The 20,314-nt window shown below is 40.7% G+C and overlaps 1 protein-coding gene across 1 annotated transcript in view; it reads left to right on the forward strand.

The window, feature by feature from the left end:
• PINX1 (PIN2 (TERF1) interacting telomerase inhibitor 1) overlaps positions 1–20,247 on the forward strand; it is a 76,359-nt gene extending 56,112 nt beyond the window's left edge. Inside the window, exon 7 of the mRNA XM_019733109.2 lies at positions 19,541–20,247. Coding sequence (XP_019588668.1) covers positions 19,541–20,005 — 465 coding nt within the window. The 3' untranslated portion in view covers positions 20,006–20,247. The remainder of the gene's footprint in view (positions 1–19,540) is intronic.
• Positions 20,248–20,314: the final 67 nt, after the last annotated feature.

A 20,314-nucleotide genomic window follows, 5' to 3' on the forward strand; every position in this document is an offset into this window, starting at 1 on the left:
TGCTCAAAAACAATAGAATGAACACGTTGGCTGTAGGTGCGGACCTCTGGGCTGTGGGGCCACTGGGTGAACACTGGGACCTGTGATCTGCTGCCAGCTGAGTGCTCTGTGGGGAGGGAGTCCCAGATGCCAGTGCTGTTGTGGATGGGTTCCCTGGGAAGCAGACTCTAAAGGGGACATTAATTAGCCTGTAGGAAGTGTATTGGGAGGTGCTCTCAGGATTACTAGCTGGGCTGGGGCATTGAGGGGAAGAAACAGGATTGGGCAGAAATTGGGCTTCCATGATGTGTCACATGTCCTCAGCTGACTCTACAGGGACCTCTTGAAAACCACCCAAATCTTTGGAAGCATCTAGCCCAGGGGTGTCAAAACTGCGGCCCACAATCCATTGTTAATTGGCCTGCAGCAAATTCCGAAAATATATTTAGTTTACTTAAATAAACCAGGTGAGGCAATACGTACTTCACCTCGAGTGAGTGGCCCAGCTGTTTGTGTATTTTACCGGAAATGGCCCTTGGTGAAAAACGTTGAAAAAAGCTTGACACCCTGATCTAGACCTCTATGGCCTTGCGTGGACCAGTCACTGGTTAGCCCTCTGTCTTCCCAGAGAGCTCTGACAGCTGAGAGTTGTCAGCCCCTTTAGTCCTGAAGAGAGGATCTGGGGGTACAGCACAGCATTCACTTTGGCACAAGGGTACGCGAAAGGGCTTTGGCAGATGAGAAAGGTTAAGTAAGGACTCCACCGCTGCAGGTGAAATGTGAAAAATATAGTTAATAGTAAGTAATGGCAGTGACGTGATAGACAAGTGAATGTACAGTGAGTGGGAAGGAAGTATTATCAATGCTCATTTTAATTTTCTTAATGCCAAGCTGAAGGAGTCCTGCCTGAGCCGCAGCCAAGCTGAGAGGTTTTGGGTTTTTTCCCCTTTCCTTCTGGTAGTGTGATTCTGCCTACACTATCCAGGCTCCCTTGGCCTCAAAAATCACACAACTTCCATATTTTACTATCACTATTCCCTTGTTTACCAATGACAGAAGAGGTGCTTGGTGTTACAGAGACAGGTGTTATTACAGGACAGACTGAGAGAGGCATAAGGAATAATATCAGGGCCTCTTCACATTTTCATTGACTTCAGAAAGTGTCCAAGCCATTGACAGACTTGGCCTTGGCAGTTAATTATCAGGCTTAATTGTCCCCAAGAAATTCACCTAAAATTTAAGGCACTTCCCATGGTGGCACCTGATAAATTGTACCTAACTTATCCTTCCTCTCCCACCAGACTGTCACAAACTCACATGGTTACTTACTACAAAACAAGAAACTGAGAAGATAATAGATTTCTCTGGCCATCAAAACACTCAGCTGGCTACTTACTTTTAGTGACTTTTTAACTTCAGAAGGAAACAAACCAAAGAAGGATAATTCTATAGCATTACAAGGCATTTTGAATTCATGACAATGTGAAAAAAATGACGAGGGTCGTGAACTCCAAGTGGCTTCTTATCAAGGGCTTAAACTTGTTTTATGTCTTGACGTCAGTCACCTAGATTTGGTGGGGTTCCTTTTTCAACAACCAGAAAAGCTGACCTGGGGAAGCTACTTTCTTTACATAAGTACAGGCCGAACATTTCATGTCATGTTGCTCCTCGCCATCTTAGCCACAGAATCCCTGAGTCACCTAGTGACATACTCAGCCCAGAATCTTCACGTAACTAGTCCTGCCATCTCTAATTTGATTTGCCTGGCAACAAGTCTAAACATTGTCTAGCTAAGAAAGAAAGAGCTATTCACAGTCCATTGTTTGTATTCCTTTATAGTATGCGTTACTCCATCCTTCCCTGGGGAGTGTGTGCGTGTGTCTCTGTATCGATACAGATATATGTACTCTTATACACGCAACGTACATTCATAAACTGGGTACTTAAAAATTGATCTTTCAACACTAGTCTGTTCAGTGTTGTGTTTGCATTCAAGATTTTCTTTGATTTCTTATTTAAAATGGGGGATTAAGGACCTTTGCTTCACAGGGAAAAAGCTTCAACCCCAGTTTATCATTTACTATCCCCATAGGGTTGCTTTGATAAGTACTAATTTAGGTTAGCACAGCAAATGTTTGTCTATAAATGAGCTTTACTAAATTGCTTGAAGCTACCTGAAGGCATTTCTTGAAGTAATTCAGTCATTGGGGTAATTTATCACCAAAATCCTATTGGATGGCATTTAAGAATCTTGTCTTTTGTAGACTTTGGTTCTACATAAAGTATAAAGGAAGATTCTAATTTGTTAATTTGCTAGGCCAACCCTTCCATAGTGAGAAGTAGCTTAAACCTAGCCCTGAATTAGTAGGGTTTCACTAATAGCTTTAAGTGTAGTTTAACATGTTTCTTGATGCCTGTCAGTCAGTAAATTATAATTTTATGTAATTCCATTGAACCACTTTATAACAACCAAAAAATTTTGTTTAAAACTCAATCATTAACCTAAAACTTCATAGGAATTTTCCTTACATTTTTTTTTTAACATAAGATGTAAGTTATAAGTTACCTGTGTTCATTAGGTATCAGAGTGGTGGTAAGTCTTTCTGTTTCTCAAGGTTAATTGTTATCTGAAACGAACTGAGCCTCTAGGACGTTAACTCAGTTTTATTTCTTTGAACAGCACTTAGTCTCTGCAAACGGCACAAAGTTGAAATGGTTGGGTTTTGATTTGTCATCTGTTTTTTGACAAGTTTATCTTTTCTGCATCAGAAAATGTTGTTTTAAGCAAAGTAGTGGGTAGCAGTAATGGCAGCCAGCCTCCAGTCACCGCTGTCCCTGACATTTGTCCAGGACTCCTTTTGTAATTCTCTTTTTTCAGTCTTAAAATCATATGGAGGTTCTACGTTTCACTTGACGGGTTTTTGAAGCATTTTGTGAGCTTGAACTCCAACTAGCTTTCTAACAAGTGCTTAAACTTATTGTATGTCTGGACTTCACTAACCTAGATTGGGTGGGGTTTCTATTTCCACAAACAGAAAAGCTGACCTGGCGAAGCTACTTTACCAAAGTAAAATCTGAACATTCATGTCAGCGCCCTTTCTAAAAGGAAGGCAGCTTTTACAGGAAATTGTTGAGTAGACTCTGGAAGTGAATACACTTAGTCTTATTTCTATGTATTATTGAAATTTGTAAATAGAATATCAGCTTAGATAGTTATCTAATTCTTATTCCAAAGTTATTAAAGTTTCAGATTGGAAATTGTGTGCCTGCTTACTTTATAATCCTGAGAAAATCTTTTTTTTTTTTAAATTTATGATATACTTTATACAGTTAAAACACTGACATTCAGGTAAATCAGTCGTTTAATTTTCGATTGTCATCCTCACACTCATCCCTTCCCTCCTCCCTGTGAAGATGATAAATACATTATTAGGGGGACAAAAGCATGGCATTCATATTGGTTTTTAGTGGGCCCCAGTTACTCAGAGTTGGCTTAATCACGATGCATGACACATTATTATCATTGGTCACAGTTTATTTTAGACTCCTTTGTCCTTATAATGATCTAGAACTGTGTGTACGCTGATACCTTGCGGGCATTTTCTTAAACTTAATGGATAAAATCAACTGTCTGTGAATTGAAGTTATAAGTTACCCCAAAACAGAGCCTACTTTCTAGTCACATGTGCTTTAAAACAATAGGATCAGGCTCAGTTGACTCAGTGTCTTTGCATGAGGCTTAAGTTTTTGTCATGACCCTTTCGGCATAATCTCGCCTTTATTTCATCTTTCTTCTTCTAAGTAATATAATTTTAATTGTTTTCTTCCTGTCTAGTTCCCCGGATCCAGACCCTTCCAATTCCTTTTTCTACTTAGCTCCCCTGTTTGTCCTTGTCACCCAACAGCATTGCTGCATGACAAGTGATTGAGTGAGTAAGACATAATCCCTACTCACAGTCTAGTTGGGAGGTCAGAGATGTACACAACCAACTGGAGCGAAGGCCTCAAGTGCTGTGACAGAGGCCTGGGGACATACATGACGTCTGGGACATACGTGATGTAGTGATGAATTCTGCTTGCAGAGATTAAAGAAGGTGACATATTTGTAGTGCCTTAAAGGAGCAGCAGTCAGCGATGTTGAAAGGCCTACAAGGAGAAAGGAAGACCATATCCACAAAGACAAATCCTGACGAAGCCAAAGGCATTTAGCGGAGCAACAAACATACTAATATGGCTGTAAAGGATAGAGAGGGCAAGTGCCCCATACACTTCTCTTCTCTGTGTTACTTTGAATAGGTCCCAGAAATCATAACATTTCATCCAAAATATTTTAGCACTTTAGTATTCTCTAAAAGTTAAAGGACTTTTTAAAAGTGTGTGACTCCAAGACCGTTATTATACTCCGTAGAAGTTGAGAATTGCATACTATCATCAGTAAGTGTCCACACTTACAATTTTTGTGTCATAAATTTTGGTTTACATTATAGTTTTTTCGTTTGAATCAAGATCCAAATAAGGATCACACATAACAGTTGACTGATACATCTTTTTAAGTTTCTTTCAATCTGGATTTCCTTTCCATATCTCTTTCTTTTTCCTCTTTCATTTTTAGAATGAAATTTAGAATAGAAATGTTCATATATCTACTATTTGATTACCGTGAGGTAATAAATAAATGATAAATATTTTGTTTCCTTTATTTACTGGGTTTTAAATGGAGGAGGTTCTCTAGCATTCTCTGAAAGTAACCAATGAGTTTTCCTTTTTTATTTTTTTTGAAATCACTCATAATTAGAAATAGATTTCATATGTTTCAGTGTGTTGCATTTAATATCTTTAGTGACTATCATTTTCCATCTTTGCCCAGTAGGAGCCTCTTGAAGTTGGTTCCTGAATTCTTTTGACATGACCCTAAATGGTTTTGGTCACTCCTTCCTACCTAGTGTCAGACTTTCCAGGCCCACCTTATACTTATGCTGCCCCAGACTCTGTGTCTTCCATGTCTGCCTGGTTCCTCTTGATGATAAATGATGTTTAGAGGACACAATCTGGGCAGGAGAGTTGTGCTTTGCCATTAGATTGGTCTTTAGTCCTAGGCCTTTTTTACATGGACAGAATGATAATTTCTTTTAATGATAAAATAGATTATGAGTTTCTACTCATCTTGCTGATTCAGATTCAGGACCACAAGGACTTAACTTCAGTATCAAATCTTTTATTTTTTTTTTATCCACAGTAAGAATTCTTGGAATCTATTAATTCCAGAAATAAAAGCATTAAAATATTACATGACTCACTTGCTTATTTCCCATTATATACACAGTAGTGACAGAATAATACCAATAACTTGATTATCAAAAAATAAGTAAATAAATTGAGTTTTTATTGGGTTTTTAGTGAGGGTTGGTCCTCACTAAATAAATTGGGTTTTTAGTGAGGGTTGGCCATTTCTTTTTGTCCTTAGGGGATATCCCATTGGGTTATGTACAATCAAATTACGGTGTTTTAAAGTCACTTGCAATTTTGTTCTGTGTTGAACCAGCTGGTTGCAGAATCTGGTTCATTTGTTTCATCTTTATTTAGGAATTGGTTTGCTAAATGTTAATTTTGTTATGTGTCTATTGATTCTTGATTATTCTATTTTTATTCTTTTGATTATATTATAAATTATTCACTATTCTGTAGTTTGTACAGATTTTTAAAGGGAACTGGATTCCAAGATCTTTCTTCTTCACCTTGGTTATCCCGCTGGTCAGACGCTGCTCCACTGCTTGCACATATCCTAAAAAGAAAATATGGTTAGACTGTAGGAAGTCTTAAAACTTGATCCATGCATACTTGGCACGATTTAAGACGTGTTATTTCTCTGCAACCTTCTTTTCCAAGATGGAAAAGTGATTCTTCTGACTAAGCCTGGATATAGATGTTTCCATTTCAATAATGGGTATCTAGGGAAGAGCTAGCCTCTTCTCCCAAAGTCACCTAGCAATCTGGTGGTTCATAATGGGATGCTTGCCTCATCCTCTTTTCACTTCCCTACCAGGTATCTGCCATTTTTGCATAAAATGTATGGTCAGTGGTAAAAGCCACCCATAGACCAAAGTAAATCAAAGATTTGGCTGTAAGATTTAATCAGAAGAACTAGTCATTTTATTTAGATCATGGCAATATCTGTGTGAACAGACCTTCTCAAAGTAGGTTCAGCAGAAAGCTAATTCCATGGGATGTCAATGGATGTTACACCAAAAAGGGTTCCAAAGTGAAATAAGTTTGGCAAATTCTGAAATTTGAGAACTACTGCATTTCTCAGATGATAAAACGTGCACTGTGAACCACAGGGAGGAATAGGTTGTTTTCCAAGCTTACTTAACCATGAATCCATCCCAATTTCTCAAAGTGGCATGCTGCATTAGAAAATAAGTCTGCCTCTAAGTTCAACTTTATAGGACATACATGCGACACAGGAACATGTTAAACCATATTATAGGGATCTGTCCAATAAAATTCAGATCCTGAGAGAACTCTATAGGACAAATGGCTCGGTTTCATCAACATGAAATTAAAAAAACCAAAAGAAAGGGATGGAAACTCAAAGCCCCAAAGAAGCAAGAGACAGATCAGCTAATCACAGTATATGGACCTTATTTGGAAACTGATTCAAATAAATTATAATAAGAAATAACTTAAAAGCCAATATGAATATAGACTAGATATTTAGTGATGTTAAGGAAGTTTTGTTACTCTTTTTATGTGATTATAGTATTATAGTTACGGATTTTTCTTAGAGCTGTTTACCTTAGAGATACGTACTGAGATACATACTGAGATATTCATAAATGGAACTATATGAGATCTTTGATTTGCTTTGAATTAATAGGAGTAGAGTTAGTAATGGTTATGTGTGGCTACTTGTTGAAGCTGGGGAATGGGTACATTGGATTCGTTATACTATTTTTCCTGCTTTTGTATATGTTTGAAAATTTCCATGATAAAAATGTTTTTAAAAGCCTGCCAAATTGGTATTACTTTCACATGAGTTCATTAGCAGTAACTGAGACCAATACTGATTTTAAATTTCCCTGCTTAGTCTAGATTCTTCTCCTGCAGCTATCTTTGTTCCCCACCCCCAAGAAAGACCAGGATTTCTAAAGCATATAAGCTTTCTTGGATTCACAGGTGTGATTTCTTGCAGAGTGAAAGAGGTCAGCAGTGACGTCCTCTGTATTTGGAGGAGTGTCTCATAGCCTTTCTTGTTCCTTTGTAATATGGAAATGGAATTGTGAGTGCCCGGACCCAGAAAATAGAGGCATGTGTGCCCATAGAAGGCATTCTGTCTGCAGCCTGTGGCTTATGGCACCCCCACCCCCCAATTCCCGGCCTTTGGAGCATGGACAGCAGATCAGTCTTGTGCTACGTGCCCAGGAGCCAGTAGCACACGCAGTGAGGGGCAGGGCTGGAAGCAAGGAAAGTGGCGGTGCATTCCAACCAGAAAGGAAGTTCTTATAAAAACTTCTATCCCTGTTGCTGCAGTTGTAGCAAAAAGAGATATAATATGTGTTTTCTTTTTTCAAAGGCAATTTTATTCGGGCCAGACCAAATAAATTACATTAAAAGCTTCATCTCTTTTACTTATTCTACACCCTTTCCTACGTCACTCCCTCCAATCCCCAAGCAGCTCACACACCCAGCCCCCCCTTTTGGCTAGTTTAGTTTATTGCCAGTCATGGTGCTGTCTGCTCTGGAAAGTAGCAGGAAAAGCTGATAAGGTGCTGAGGACAGAAATCTCTGGTCTTATCTCTCCCTAGCACCCGGTGCCGAGAGTGTATCCTTTTCCTGTCCTAGGACAAGAGACATAAACCGACCATCTCCTGGCAGCAAGACTTCAAACAGAATTTGGGGACCTGCCTCTACTTCCTATAAGAGCCAGAAAGGAGAAAGTGGGTCGTTGAGTTTTTGAAAGTTGTCTTAATAGCAGTAAAAATATGTTGTCTTCTAGATCAAAAATGTAACTTCATAGTAAGACACTTATTTAAAAAGAAGAAGAAGAAAAGAAAAAGAGGCAGGTAGGGGAAGGGCTACCAAAACAACCCAAGTTCTAAGTCACTGAGCTGTTCTGTTTGGTTAGACCTTTGCCAGGACATAGGTTTGGCCTGAAAGGATTAGATTTGGCTTTTTGTTTGTTGACAGACAAGTCAAATGGTTTTTAACAGGTTCTGTGATAATAAGTTGATACACAGATGGCCTGGTGTTGGAGGAGAAGAGTGAAATATTGGCTCATTTTTCCTTCTATCCCTCTGTCCTACCAGGAAAGCAAAAACAACATTCTCTCTCAGATTTTCATCCTGTGATGTAATGCAAATAGGATGAAGAGGAAGGAACCTTCCTTTGGGTTAGAGTGTGGCCAGTGGCTGGTGAGATGCTTTATTCCTCACGCTGTAATCTGAAGGGACTATGGTGGGGGTACCGGTGATGCGGCTTTGGGCGTTACCATCTCCCCTCTGGGGCCTCTTCCGAGCCTCACCAAGTAAAGCTGGAAGTGTCAGCCAACCTTGATATCATCCTCAGCCATCTGGGTCCTCAGAGAGCACCCAGTTTGCAACTTCAGACTTTATAGTATTGAGGAAACCAAGCTTGATACTTTGCTACCATTTTCCGAAGAAATTGGTCATTGGCTAGTTCTGCCAGACAGCCAATTGCTGGAATTCCAGAAGTTAATGACAACTTTCAGAACTGTGTATATGATGTAGTAGTAACAGTACAGTTTTATTCTTGAAAGCTTATAGTCTGTTGGCTGAGTGCTGTGATATTACGTAGGCTACAGTGAATGTTGGAATTGCAATGGCCCTTTAAAACATAACTATTGTTTTTCCAACTTTCTTCCATAGAGCCCTGGGAGTTCCTCACAGTTGCCTCCGGGGCCTTATGAGGGGAGAGGAGGGTTAGGACATGAGCTACGGGTTCCCCCAGCCTCACCTCGGTCACAGTTCCCCTGATGTGTTACACATTGGCCTTCTGTTTAAGATTTCATTTAAACAAAGGTGTGCAGTGCTAAAATTGTGTTTGGAAAAAGTCACTGAGTAGCCCTACTTCCTTGTTTTGTAAATGATCATTTTGAGGCCCAGAAAGTCCACCGACTTGTCCAGGATCACACATTCTGTCGGATGTGAGCTGGAATTTTTGACACCCAGGTCATTGCCATTGCTACACTGAATTCAACACCTTTCTTACTTTCCTTTGGTAGCTAATATTTTATAATAGTGCCACTTAAGGTATGGGCCACACACCAGCCCGTGACGAGGACAGAAATTGATTGCAAGCATTTAGAAACTTTTACAGTAGTTTGATGTTGATTTTTATAAGTTGGAACTTGTGTTTTATATTATTTTTTAAATTTTATTTTCCTAGAACATTAAAATTTTATTTTTTTGGTATTTTATAAAGATCTTGGCCCGCAATGGATTAGAGATTTTAAAAAGAAAAAAATTGACCCTTCACCCCTAATGGTTTGAGAAGCACTGTGATATAGAGCATTGAAATTCCACAGAGATTGAGCCCGTTGGGGACAAGAGTCAGGCAGGTGCTGCTTTATGGAACCCTGTTGGATTCTGAGCAGGTAGGAGGCAGTATTACTTGTTCTTTTTTGCTTAAATTTCTAATGTCTTTCTTGCTTATAAAATAAAATTTAAAAATATATTATAGCTGGTGTAAAACTAAGAAAGATTATATATTTAATATATATAATAACATAAGAGAAGCATTACATATTTAATAGCTGTGCTAATGTTTATTTTTTGTGAGCTCTTTGGAATTGTAATCTCAATTTAAGGTTAGGGGTTTTGTTGAATACGGTTGTTTTGTAGTTGGTTTTCTTATTTAGTTTCTGTCTGTTTAAAAAATAAATTCTCCCAATGTACTTTTTTTTTTCATTGTGGTAAGAACACTTACATGAGATCCACCCAGATCTTATTTTGTATTTTATTTTTTGTAGTCTGTCTCCCTCAGTACCGGAGAGCGATCTGCCAGTCAGGTAAACAACAATGGCTGTTCAATGAGTGTATGTGAGGGACTGGTTGGCCAAATGTTTTTGGACCTCAGCCATCTCAAGATCTTGTTGTATAATTTACTTTTATTATATGACTCAATGAATTCAGATTTATTTAATTTACTCTTACTAACTTAAATATCCTCTAAACATAGAATTATTTTGCCCTACCAAATTTACTCCTAAAAATATTTTTAAAATATTTAAAAAATGTTTTTATTTGTTACTTTGATTTCTAGTCAATTAAAAAGAAGCTACATAAAGATTCATCTTATATAGTATACAAGAACTGAGGGAGGAGACTTTTTATTTGTACCTTTATTTGCCTAAATTAATATACCTTCCTCTTAAAAATAATCCTAACTATTCCAGATAAGTATTCATATTCGATTCCTCGTTTCAAAATATGAGGTTCTCTAAAATCTTCCAAAAATGTTGTACTTTCTATAATAAAGAGCCTAATTTTGAGTTTTGTGATTCTTAAGCAATTTTCAAGTCTTCCTGTGTAGTAAAGGTGGAAGAGACAGACCCTCTGTGAGCCTCTGCTTCTGTTTTTGGGGATTCAGATACTAGCCTTCAACTACTTATGAAAGCTATTTGTCCTGCCTCCAGAGAGCAGGGAAGAGAACCAGTTGACCTAGAATTATAAAATATAGTCAATTTGGATTATTTTTAGACTTCATTCAAAGAAATTGGTGCCTATGTCACATTGATCATTTCTAGTTTTGGAGGAGCCTCGTTTATCTTATAATGGCTAGTGTGATGTGAAATGTCACATGAGTCACTGCAACTTTCCAAGCCCTAGGACCTTTTAGGGAGGCAGGAAACCTGCCCCTTTTTTCTTTTCCCTCTTTTTTCCCCAGAGGCTGCATGACTCTTGTCAGCAGTTACTTGAGAAATTGTTGCCATAGAGAACCATGCTCTTAAAACATGTTTTTGTTGGCTTTTCTTAATGAGTGGTAATTTGAGCAGCTGACTAGGCAAGTGGAAAAAAAAAAATGAACAACTCTGTTAGCACTGGCCTTCATATGAGGAATTTGGCATTATTTGTATTTCTCTACTGGTGTCCAGTGAAAAGCAAGATAGTCTGTCCCTTCTAGTTTCCCACTATCATCTCTGAGATGTCCAGTTCATTTGTCTGAGTTTCTAAATTCCAAGCAAAGTGCTAATGCCTAATTGTTAGAAAGGTATCTCTGCATGTTTATAGGATGTTGATAGTTCTCTTTGATGCCAGATCACTTTATAACCAAACTTTGTCCTTGTCTACCATCGTTTGCTGCTAGAAATCAGACAGCAGTTAGCAGCCTCGCTACCACTCCCTACCATAACTCATTAAGGGAAAGAGAGACTGAGGGGGAGAACATCATCAAAACCCAATGCCTTCCAATGCCGTGTGCATGCATATGTGTATACTTCCAAAGCATCTAACATTTCCGAAAAGCAGATCATATTTCATACTAAATTTATGTATTCATGTAGTCAGCAAATATTTACTTAACACCTTTTATGTTTACTTGTATAGCAGAGAGAAAACAAATTTCCACAAATTTTTTACTGATGAAATTCAAAACTTTATTGACACTGATATTTGAAATTCACGTAATTTTCACATGTCACGAAATAGTCTTCTTTTGATCCCCCCTTCCTCCCATTTTAAAAAACATTCTTAGCTTACGAGGGATACAGAGATCGGCAGCAGGCTGGATTTGGCCTGCAGGCCATAGTTTGCCAACCCAGTTCTAGAGAGACCCCTCCAGGAAATCCTGCTGAGTGGGCTTCTCAGACGTGCCAAGAGTCCCTCGGACCTGTTTGCACATGCATATACTCCCCCCTACACACACACATTGAATTGCTGCGTGATTCTACTTCTGTTATTCTATTTTGGATTTTTAAACCCCACTTCAAATCAAAATTTCCCTTCAGTCAGTGGCGTGTTGTATTTCTTTGTAAGTCTCGCGATGCTTGCTAATACTAACAGCGACTGTTTCCCAGGCAGGTTCCGTAAGGCTGGTTATTACTAAGGCTGTGTGTTTAACTAACTCCAGATGCAAGTGATAGGTATCTTGAAAAACACACAATATTTCACACTTGAATAAACCTTTTGAGAGTGTAAAAATAGCTCTTTATCAGTAAAACACTGAATGTTTTCAATTGTATGGAAACCAAAAAGGTGCGATGGAAAACAAAAGAGGAAACACTGACTTCAAGGCCCAAGTCCTGCTTTCTAACTGACAGTGTTGGTCACTGCTTCGCTTACCCTTTGGAGGCAATGCCATCTGATGACTCCCTAGAATCAGAGGCTTTGCTAGGTCGTATGTTCAGCTCGAGATACAACATACGCTGAAGCTTAACAACTTGGTACCGGGGGCTTCTGGTGGAACTTTTATCCAACTGTCTGTCTTCTTGGAATGAGCTCCTACCTTTGCCTCTGATATGCCCAAGAACTCTCTTGCTCTCCGTTGCTTTCTTTTGATGGTAAGAAAAGTCCTCCCATGCAGGCTACTTTATTGCTGTGTGTAGCCCATCCCACAGAATGAATGCGGCAGTTAGCATACATCACAGCACCTCACTTGTTTCCGATTCGCTTATCTCCCAGAAGGAGACTGTGGTAACACGGAATACTAGCCCAGAGAACATATGTATGGATTGTTTGACTGAGGTCCTCTGCATAGCTAAGGCTACAGGGAGTAACCGGCTGCTTACACCAGAAGGCACTCAAATGTACCTTGTAGTAGTTCGAGAAGCAGTTTGCGCTATGAGGTACAGTGGCATTTGATTAGAAGGGAATGGTTTTGTCTGGATGGAGAGAATGTACACTGTAAAATGCTGATTCTCTTTCCTTCCCACCCTTCCAAGCCTTTTCTAGTCACTAGCCCTGCCTGGCTTGCAGACAAATCTGTGCCAACAAATACAAAGCTTAGGGTTCAGTGGGAACATTTCCCAGCCCTGATCTGCTTGGGCACGATGTCTTTTGTGCTACCCTTGAGCCCTCACCATAGAGTTGTTCCTTATTAGAGAGGATGTGCTCAATAAAAATGAAATAGAAATTGTCTCTGTCCTCAAGGAACTTAAAATTTCCTTGGGAAGATGCTTACAAAGCACATTATACAAAACCAGAAAATAGAGGTAACTAATTGCTAGTCATAGGAAGTAAATAAGAGCAGTGTTCCACAGGGGATCGGGCTCGTTGAAGGAGGCAGTTTTGCACGTGATCTTCAGCACATAGGAGTCCCATGTAGCAGGCGACTGCACCAGCCCCTCCGTCCCTCCTGTTGGCCAAGGGCTCAGTGCACACACAGCCCAGCACTCCTTCATCTTGGTGAGTCATGAAATCACTTCGTACCTGAATTTCTCTCTGTCCAAAGTGGATGGGTGTAGTTTCTACCTCCAGGAGTACGTCAAGACATAATTGGTGTTTGTCAGAACTGTCCTGCTGAAAAGTTTCGAAAAGACACAAAACATTCTTTCAAACGACTCACCACGCTTTCTTACCTTTTCCCAGACTAATCCAACACGGGCTGACACCAGACAGGCTGGGGTGGAAGTGCGCGTTTGTGTCTTACAGGCAGCAACTACCAGCGCTAATAACCCCAGTCGCTAAATCCATTACCCTTGAGCTCTGGTGTCTGCTTTGTCTTTCAATGCACATAGTACGTGGAAGGATTACTGTTGCAGCATGATCTCTGTGTCGATGTGGAAATCAAAAGGCTTCAATCATCTTGTCCCTTAAGATCAGCAGTGACATATGACAAAGGCTGTGAGCTGGAAGGTTTTGCCTTTGAAACCCCATCTCTGGCTTGATATGCTTATTATAAGTGATAAGTAGTAAGATTTTATCTTTATGGTGCATCTGCCCCAACCACCTCACTAAATTTTTGATACAAAAAATACTAACAACATTCTAATGAGAATAATAGAGAATCCTCTTTCTTTGGGCATTTTACTGGTAACCCTTCTCATTACAGGTGTTTGAGTAACACAGAGGAACCCAGAAGAGCTTGAGCAGATCATTCATTGAGCTGCAAAGCCTCTGGAGAGAATACCTAAAAGAAACAAAGCACAAACTCAGATTCTGTAGACATTTGAGAAAAGTTGGCATGCATAGTTTGGGGCATCTTTCAGGTAGCTGAGATGATTGTGGCATGTTATAATTGATATTTTAAGGATTTCTTTCTGCGAGGTCTTGTTTCCTTTGCATCCACTCTCCCAACACCCCCACCTCCGCCCCAATCCCAGTGGTAAGTTAGCATTGGTAGAGGTAGGCTTAGGCCTTAAGATTCGCCAGCTCTAATCACGGAGCACAACACAGTCATGAATCACTTGAATCTGCCTCTGGCTGAAGAGAAACCTGAGACACAGCAAGTTCGCAGTGGACTGGACGGCGGACCATTCCATGGACTTGTCACACCCAGTGATCCCTGTCTGTCTCGGAAGTGCCCTGGTGGCAGTCATCCGGCATCTGTCCAGGAGCGGCTTCCCTTAGGTGGAAGGTTGGATGGACATGGGTTTTACTTCCTGCTTGAAAATAGTGCCACTTGGCCAAGTGAATTGACATGCTAATTTGACATATATTAAACTCTTAAGCCTGGTTTTAGGCTTTTATTTTATTTATGTGAATTACAAGCTACATAATAGAATTTTTTTTCTGTTTAGAAAGTAGTGTCTATTTCTGGTAACGTTTTTCTCCATATGACGCTTTTGCATCAGTTAACTTCTGCCCTCATAAAGTTGAGCATGGACCTTAGTCCCTGGATTACATAACCAATTGATGTATCTTTCGGTGTTAGTATGATTTTTAAAGAGAGGAACAGGGACAAGTGAGGCTGGTGACGCAGGCTGGAAGTTAGGATGCCGTAGTGGCTGGCAGCCTTGGGGCCAAAGCCCGCTGCTGCCAGCCCCTGTCGTGAGGCCTTCTGCCTGGGAGGTGCTTTCAGTCTTGGTTTCTGCCTCTAAAATGGAGAGGATGCCTCTGCCTGATGCTGTGAGAGTCGCATGAGACGACGTGATGCTGAGTGACTGGCACGTTAAAAGCATCCAAGCCACGACAGCTGCTTTCTTCAGTGCACCAGCTGTGGTCCCTTGGGGTAAACTCTCCTTACGTGATAAAGCAGAGCAATCGCGAAGGGCTCTTCTGGCTTTAAACTAAACGTTGAGGTTCTGTGACGTGGGGAACAGGTCCTCCCGCGTTCTGACCCCCAGAATGTTTATTGGTCGGGTAGAAATGAAGGCCCTAGCTATCCTTTGAGAAAATCAGTCATCAAATGTTTTTAACACATACTATACCCTCATTGGCTCTGAAAGAAACGAGGAGACCGAGGTTTTCTGAGAACAGACAAGATTAACCTGTAAAACCGTTTTTAAGAACAACACAAGAAACTATCTCATTTTGTATTTTAAAAAGAGTAGCTTCTATATGGCATGGAAAATATTCCAGGAGTCTAACTGTGCCTTTGGGTCTTTCTTATTAATTTATGAAAGGGGAGTTAAACAGTGGATGTATTACAGATCCAGGGAGGGATTTTTAAAACTGTTTTGTTAATTGCCTTACCATTTCCCCTCATCCACTGAACTCTTTCTTTGAAAAGCTTCTTCATCTTAGGCATGCTGTTAGGTCCTGGCCACACATGGTTACGTGTGACATGTCCCTGCCCCAGCTGAGTGAGAAGACCGTTGTCAGCAAAAAGCTGGGGTTTGCCACAGGCAGAGCCCTCGCTCCCACTCATACGGACTCTCCCACCTTTATCGTTCGCTGTACCCGAGTAAAAGCCTACATCTCTCCTTGCATATGCTGTTACCACACAGCTATTAAAGTTCTTGGCATCTGAGCAGGGCTTACAGAATGTTAGACTGTGCGGACACAAAAGCCAAGGGAGAGGTTGCCAGGTGATTCAGTCCAGAAGCCCACCACAGTTCCCATTCCAGCCAGAGAGCATCAGTAGCATTTCCCCCATGCTCTGCTTTGTGAGGACACAAATTTACGGGATGTGAAAGATTAGTGGAGATTTTCAAGCCAGGGCATAAAAAAAGAGACCCTTCAAAACCATAACTACAAGATGAGGATATATTATCGTTTCTTAAAGTTCCAGCTTCCTACCACCTTTCTTAGAAGTACTGGGATGATTTCCAGGGCTTAGGTTTGAAATAAATTCATATTCCAGTGAATAGTCATTTTTTGTTTTTATTGATTTTAGCTTCTGTATAGGGTTGATCCTTTTAAACAAATTTTCAAAAAATGCTTCAATACAGACTCGTATTTGGCTCTTTCAGCTCTCTGAAGTGGCATTACTGGATCTGCTCTTTGGCTGTATGCTTTCTTACAGGTGGTGTAAAAACATTTTTTCCAGGCAGGCTGTAGGTGCATTGATGTCACTTGTACATGTTGGCTTGACAGTGGGGTGATAGTTTTCTCTGAACCGAGCTCATCTCTGCTGCCTGCTTATACCACCTCACTATCCTTTCTCTACTCACCTGTGTCATAGAGGAATGGCCAACCCAAATGTCTTTTCAGAGATCAGTAACTTTAGGCCTTTGAGGGACCTTAGAAGTCACCTACTTTAACCTACTGATGTGACTTGACTATATAACTGAGGCCCAGAGAGGTTATGGGATTCACCTAAGGACCTTCTTTAGTTAATAGCAAGGACTGGCATTTTTTAAAAAAGAGATTTCCTGAATCCCTCAGCTTAAATCAAACGTTTTTTAAGATTAGGGGGTTAACCACATACCTGTTGGTAATATTTTGTATGGAACTGCAAGTTTTCAAGTTATTTGTAAATTTATTTTTCTAGTGTTTAGAACACTGTTAGCAAATAAAAGTCACATTTGGTATGACAGATTTTTTTGTGTGTGGTATTATGTGTTGAATGGAAATGTGGGAAGATGCAAGTTGTCTCTATTTCAAAATACAAAAAAGTAACTGGTGCTTTTCTCAGTGCTTATTCACTGTGAAGTTCAGGCCAGGTATGAAAAGTATTAGTTTTCTTGAAAAGGTGTACATTTTTTATATGCATGGCTAAGAACATAGAAACAGGGATTATAATCGCTGTAGTAAAACTGGGTTTATGATTTAGAACATCATAAATTATGAGCTTGTAGAATATGAACCCTAGGCTTTGCTCCTACTGGAATCATATTCGTAACCTGTCCCTCCTTCATTTCCATGGTTTTTAAAACAGACCCATGGCTGTCGTGTGGGAGGGTGGCTGCCCTGGCATTAAAGGGCCCTCCCCAGCAGGTCACTGTTCTGTGTACACTCTCTTCGGGATACGGAGCGGTCAGCTGCTGGCACCTCTCTTGCTGGTCTCCATGCCCTGCTAAGCTTGGTGTGCAGTGGCCCATGGTTATTAAAATCCTTATCACCGGAGGAGTTGATTATGAGCTTAGTTATTTTCTGGGCTTAGAAAGGCCCTCTGAATTCAACAAGTGACTCAAAAATGCTCTTGTATTCCTTAGTAATGAAAAGTGTGATGAATACCAGCAATTAGCTCCTGTTTAACTGTGAATTTAAAGCTCCTGTTTAACTGTGAATTTAACTGTGAAAAGCAGGAATTCAGAAGTAATAATAGGTGAAAAAGGGAAGGAGCCAAAAGATGTACCTTGAATTCGAGTTCCTAAGACACAGGTACACTCCAGAAGAGTTGACCCATGTAAGACAAACTCCTGTTAATGCCACAAAATTAAATAAGACCTACTTTACATAAACAGGCCACCTTCACAGAAACTGTCTCTGTGTGACTGTGTGCTCTTAAATGGAAGGCAAGGCCTGTCTTGTCCATCAAACTGGGATTGGCTCAAACTGAGAGCCTTGAGATTTTCCAATCTGCTACACGGCACTTCAGCTCTTTTTCAACATTTGAGGAACAGAAAGACACAGTGACCTTGTTTTTATTTCCTGGGACACCTGTTTTAAAATTTTTCCCAAAAGCACCTGATGGGATTCCAGCCAAAATTGAATGCTGATAACATTTAAACGTTTCCCCAAAACTACTCAGGTAGTTTATTCCACCTGTTCTGCATTTTACATTCTTAATTTTTAAAAATTTGGCCACGTGATTTTTTTTTTTTTTTTCCTGAATAAAATAAGGTTTGGGTTGATTGGATACGTTGTGATGTTGTTGGTAAGGTTCCCTGTGGTGTGAGCTCTCTGGGGCAGCGGCCACTCAAAGCCCAATTGTCCGTTGATATAATATTGATTCTGCCAGAATTTCAGGTGCAATGCTACTTTAATTCCACTGAGCCGGTTTTCGAATGCTTCTGTATCAAGAAAATGCACGGCCCATTTATATGTGTTGGTTTGTGATAAAGTCAGAGCTTTTCCTGCCAAGTTCAAAATAATTTGTAGAATGCTAATTTGGAAACTGATTTATTCAGAAAATTGTTTCCCCACCTCTCCCTACATGAGAGGGTCAAATAACCAGTCTCTTCCTTGTGTGAATAAGTGAACAGAAGGAGGAAGCCAAGCAATTATGAAAACCTAAGTTTAGCATTATTGTTTAATGGCTTAATTATTGCACAAGTCGCTGTGGGCACAGTTATTCTAGGCATTGATTTTCCTTAAAGCATCGTCCTTGTATTCTTCACTGTGAAGGGACTCCCTTTGCCACATGGGTATTTTCATCACCTTACTGCCAGCCAGCTGCAGCCCATGTGGTGATACCAGCGTTTCATTTTTTGTCCCAATCTACCAGGGATTTTCTCTCGCTTCTCAAGCTTTCCAGTGGTATGTATTTATTTAAAATGAAAATGTAAACCTCACTTAATCTCAGCTGTCTGAGTAATTCCTCCCATTTAGAGGCAAGACTAACACAGCCATGAGGATCTAGCCCATGTCAGCACAGGGATGGGGCTTCTCCCTTCTCCCCATTGCCCAGGGAAGGAGGGCTCTGCATACTGAGCTGTTCTTTCTGGGTGGAGGATGGAACGCATGCATTTCCAACCCTGGTGCATCCTCTCCAGGAGTGGCTGCGAGGGAGCCATGCTTTGCCTTTGGAGGAGAAAGGTGTCCCTGACACGCCAGGAGCCAGGCTGGCATTTGGCTCTTGTTATATAGGAAGGGTTACTAACATATACATGTCGCATCTGAGTCTCTAGGTCAGTGCACGAAGACCTGTGTCATCCATAACAGAGCTGAAACGGTGTCTAACAAAATCACAAAGGCCCAGGACTTCAGTGTGCCTGTTTCTTATGGGACACTGAGAACTTGATCTCCATTTACAACACTGTTGCAAAGGTGCTGTGTACTCAGAATTTCACTTAGGTGACTTGCCAGCTAATTTCTAAAGGAAACTTTGGCCTGTGCAACCCACCATCCCATGTAGTGTTCAACCAAAGTGTCTGGCCACCTGGTTCTATGCTTTGCAGTTCAGCTCTACCAGAGCGGGGAGAAATCAACAAAGAGGAAGGAAGCGGGGCACTCAGCCTGGTCTGACTGCTGAGTGCGAGTGGCTCCAGCTGGAGTCCTCTTGGACGCTGTGAGGATGCTGATGCTTAACCGCTTTTAACTCTTTTCCCACACTTTAGGATGACTCCAGACCCGCCACTCCAGATGGGAACGAAACCTCCACAACGACGACCAGTACCTTCACCATCCAGGAGTACTTTGCCAAGCGGATGGCAGAGCTGAAGAACAAGCCACAGGTCACGGCTGCAGGGCCAGAGACCGAAATGGAAAAGAAAAGGGGGAAGAAAAAAAAGAAAGGGGCAAAAGATAAAAATGTGGAGAGTTATATCCAACCAAAGACTAAGAAGAAGAGGGACCAAGTTGAGCAGCAGCTCGGAGACCCTCACTGGGATGAGAACTCTGATGCTTCTGCTGAGGTTGGCGTGGATGGTGTGTGGCCACTTGGTGACCCGGACATACCAGCAAAGTCCAAAAAAAGGAGAGAAAAGAAAAAGCTACAGAAGCAAGTTGAGGCAGCAGTGGATGCTACGCTAGATGAAACACCAGTAAAAAGGAAGAAGAAAAAGAAGAAAGGTTCCAAATAAAATTCTCTCGAGCCAGGGCCTTCCAACCACTCAGATGTCAGGGCACTGCCAGGTAAACAGACACCTTTGGCCTGAAGGCAGAGCGGAGTTCACCCAAGAGTTTGTGCACATCTTTTAACAAGCCCGTGGGTTGCTGCGTCTCGCCCTCTCACCACATTTGTCCCAAATCGTATTCCCAAAAGAACTTTTTACTGTTCCAAATCATGGTCCCGTAAACAAATAAATTTCGTTATAGACGCTGAGCCCTTCAGCATGAGTGTTCATTTATATTTGTAGGACTACATCAGGCTGTGTGTGTGTGTGTGTGTG

This window comes from Rhinolophus sinicus, linkage group LG07, assembly GCF_036562045.2.
Source record: "Rhinolophus sinicus isolate RSC01 linkage group LG07, ASM3656204v1, whole genome shotgun sequence".
In the NCBI taxonomy this organism is placed as follows: Eukaryota; Metazoa; Chordata; class Mammalia; order Chiroptera; family Rhinolophidae; genus Rhinolophus; species Rhinolophus sinicus.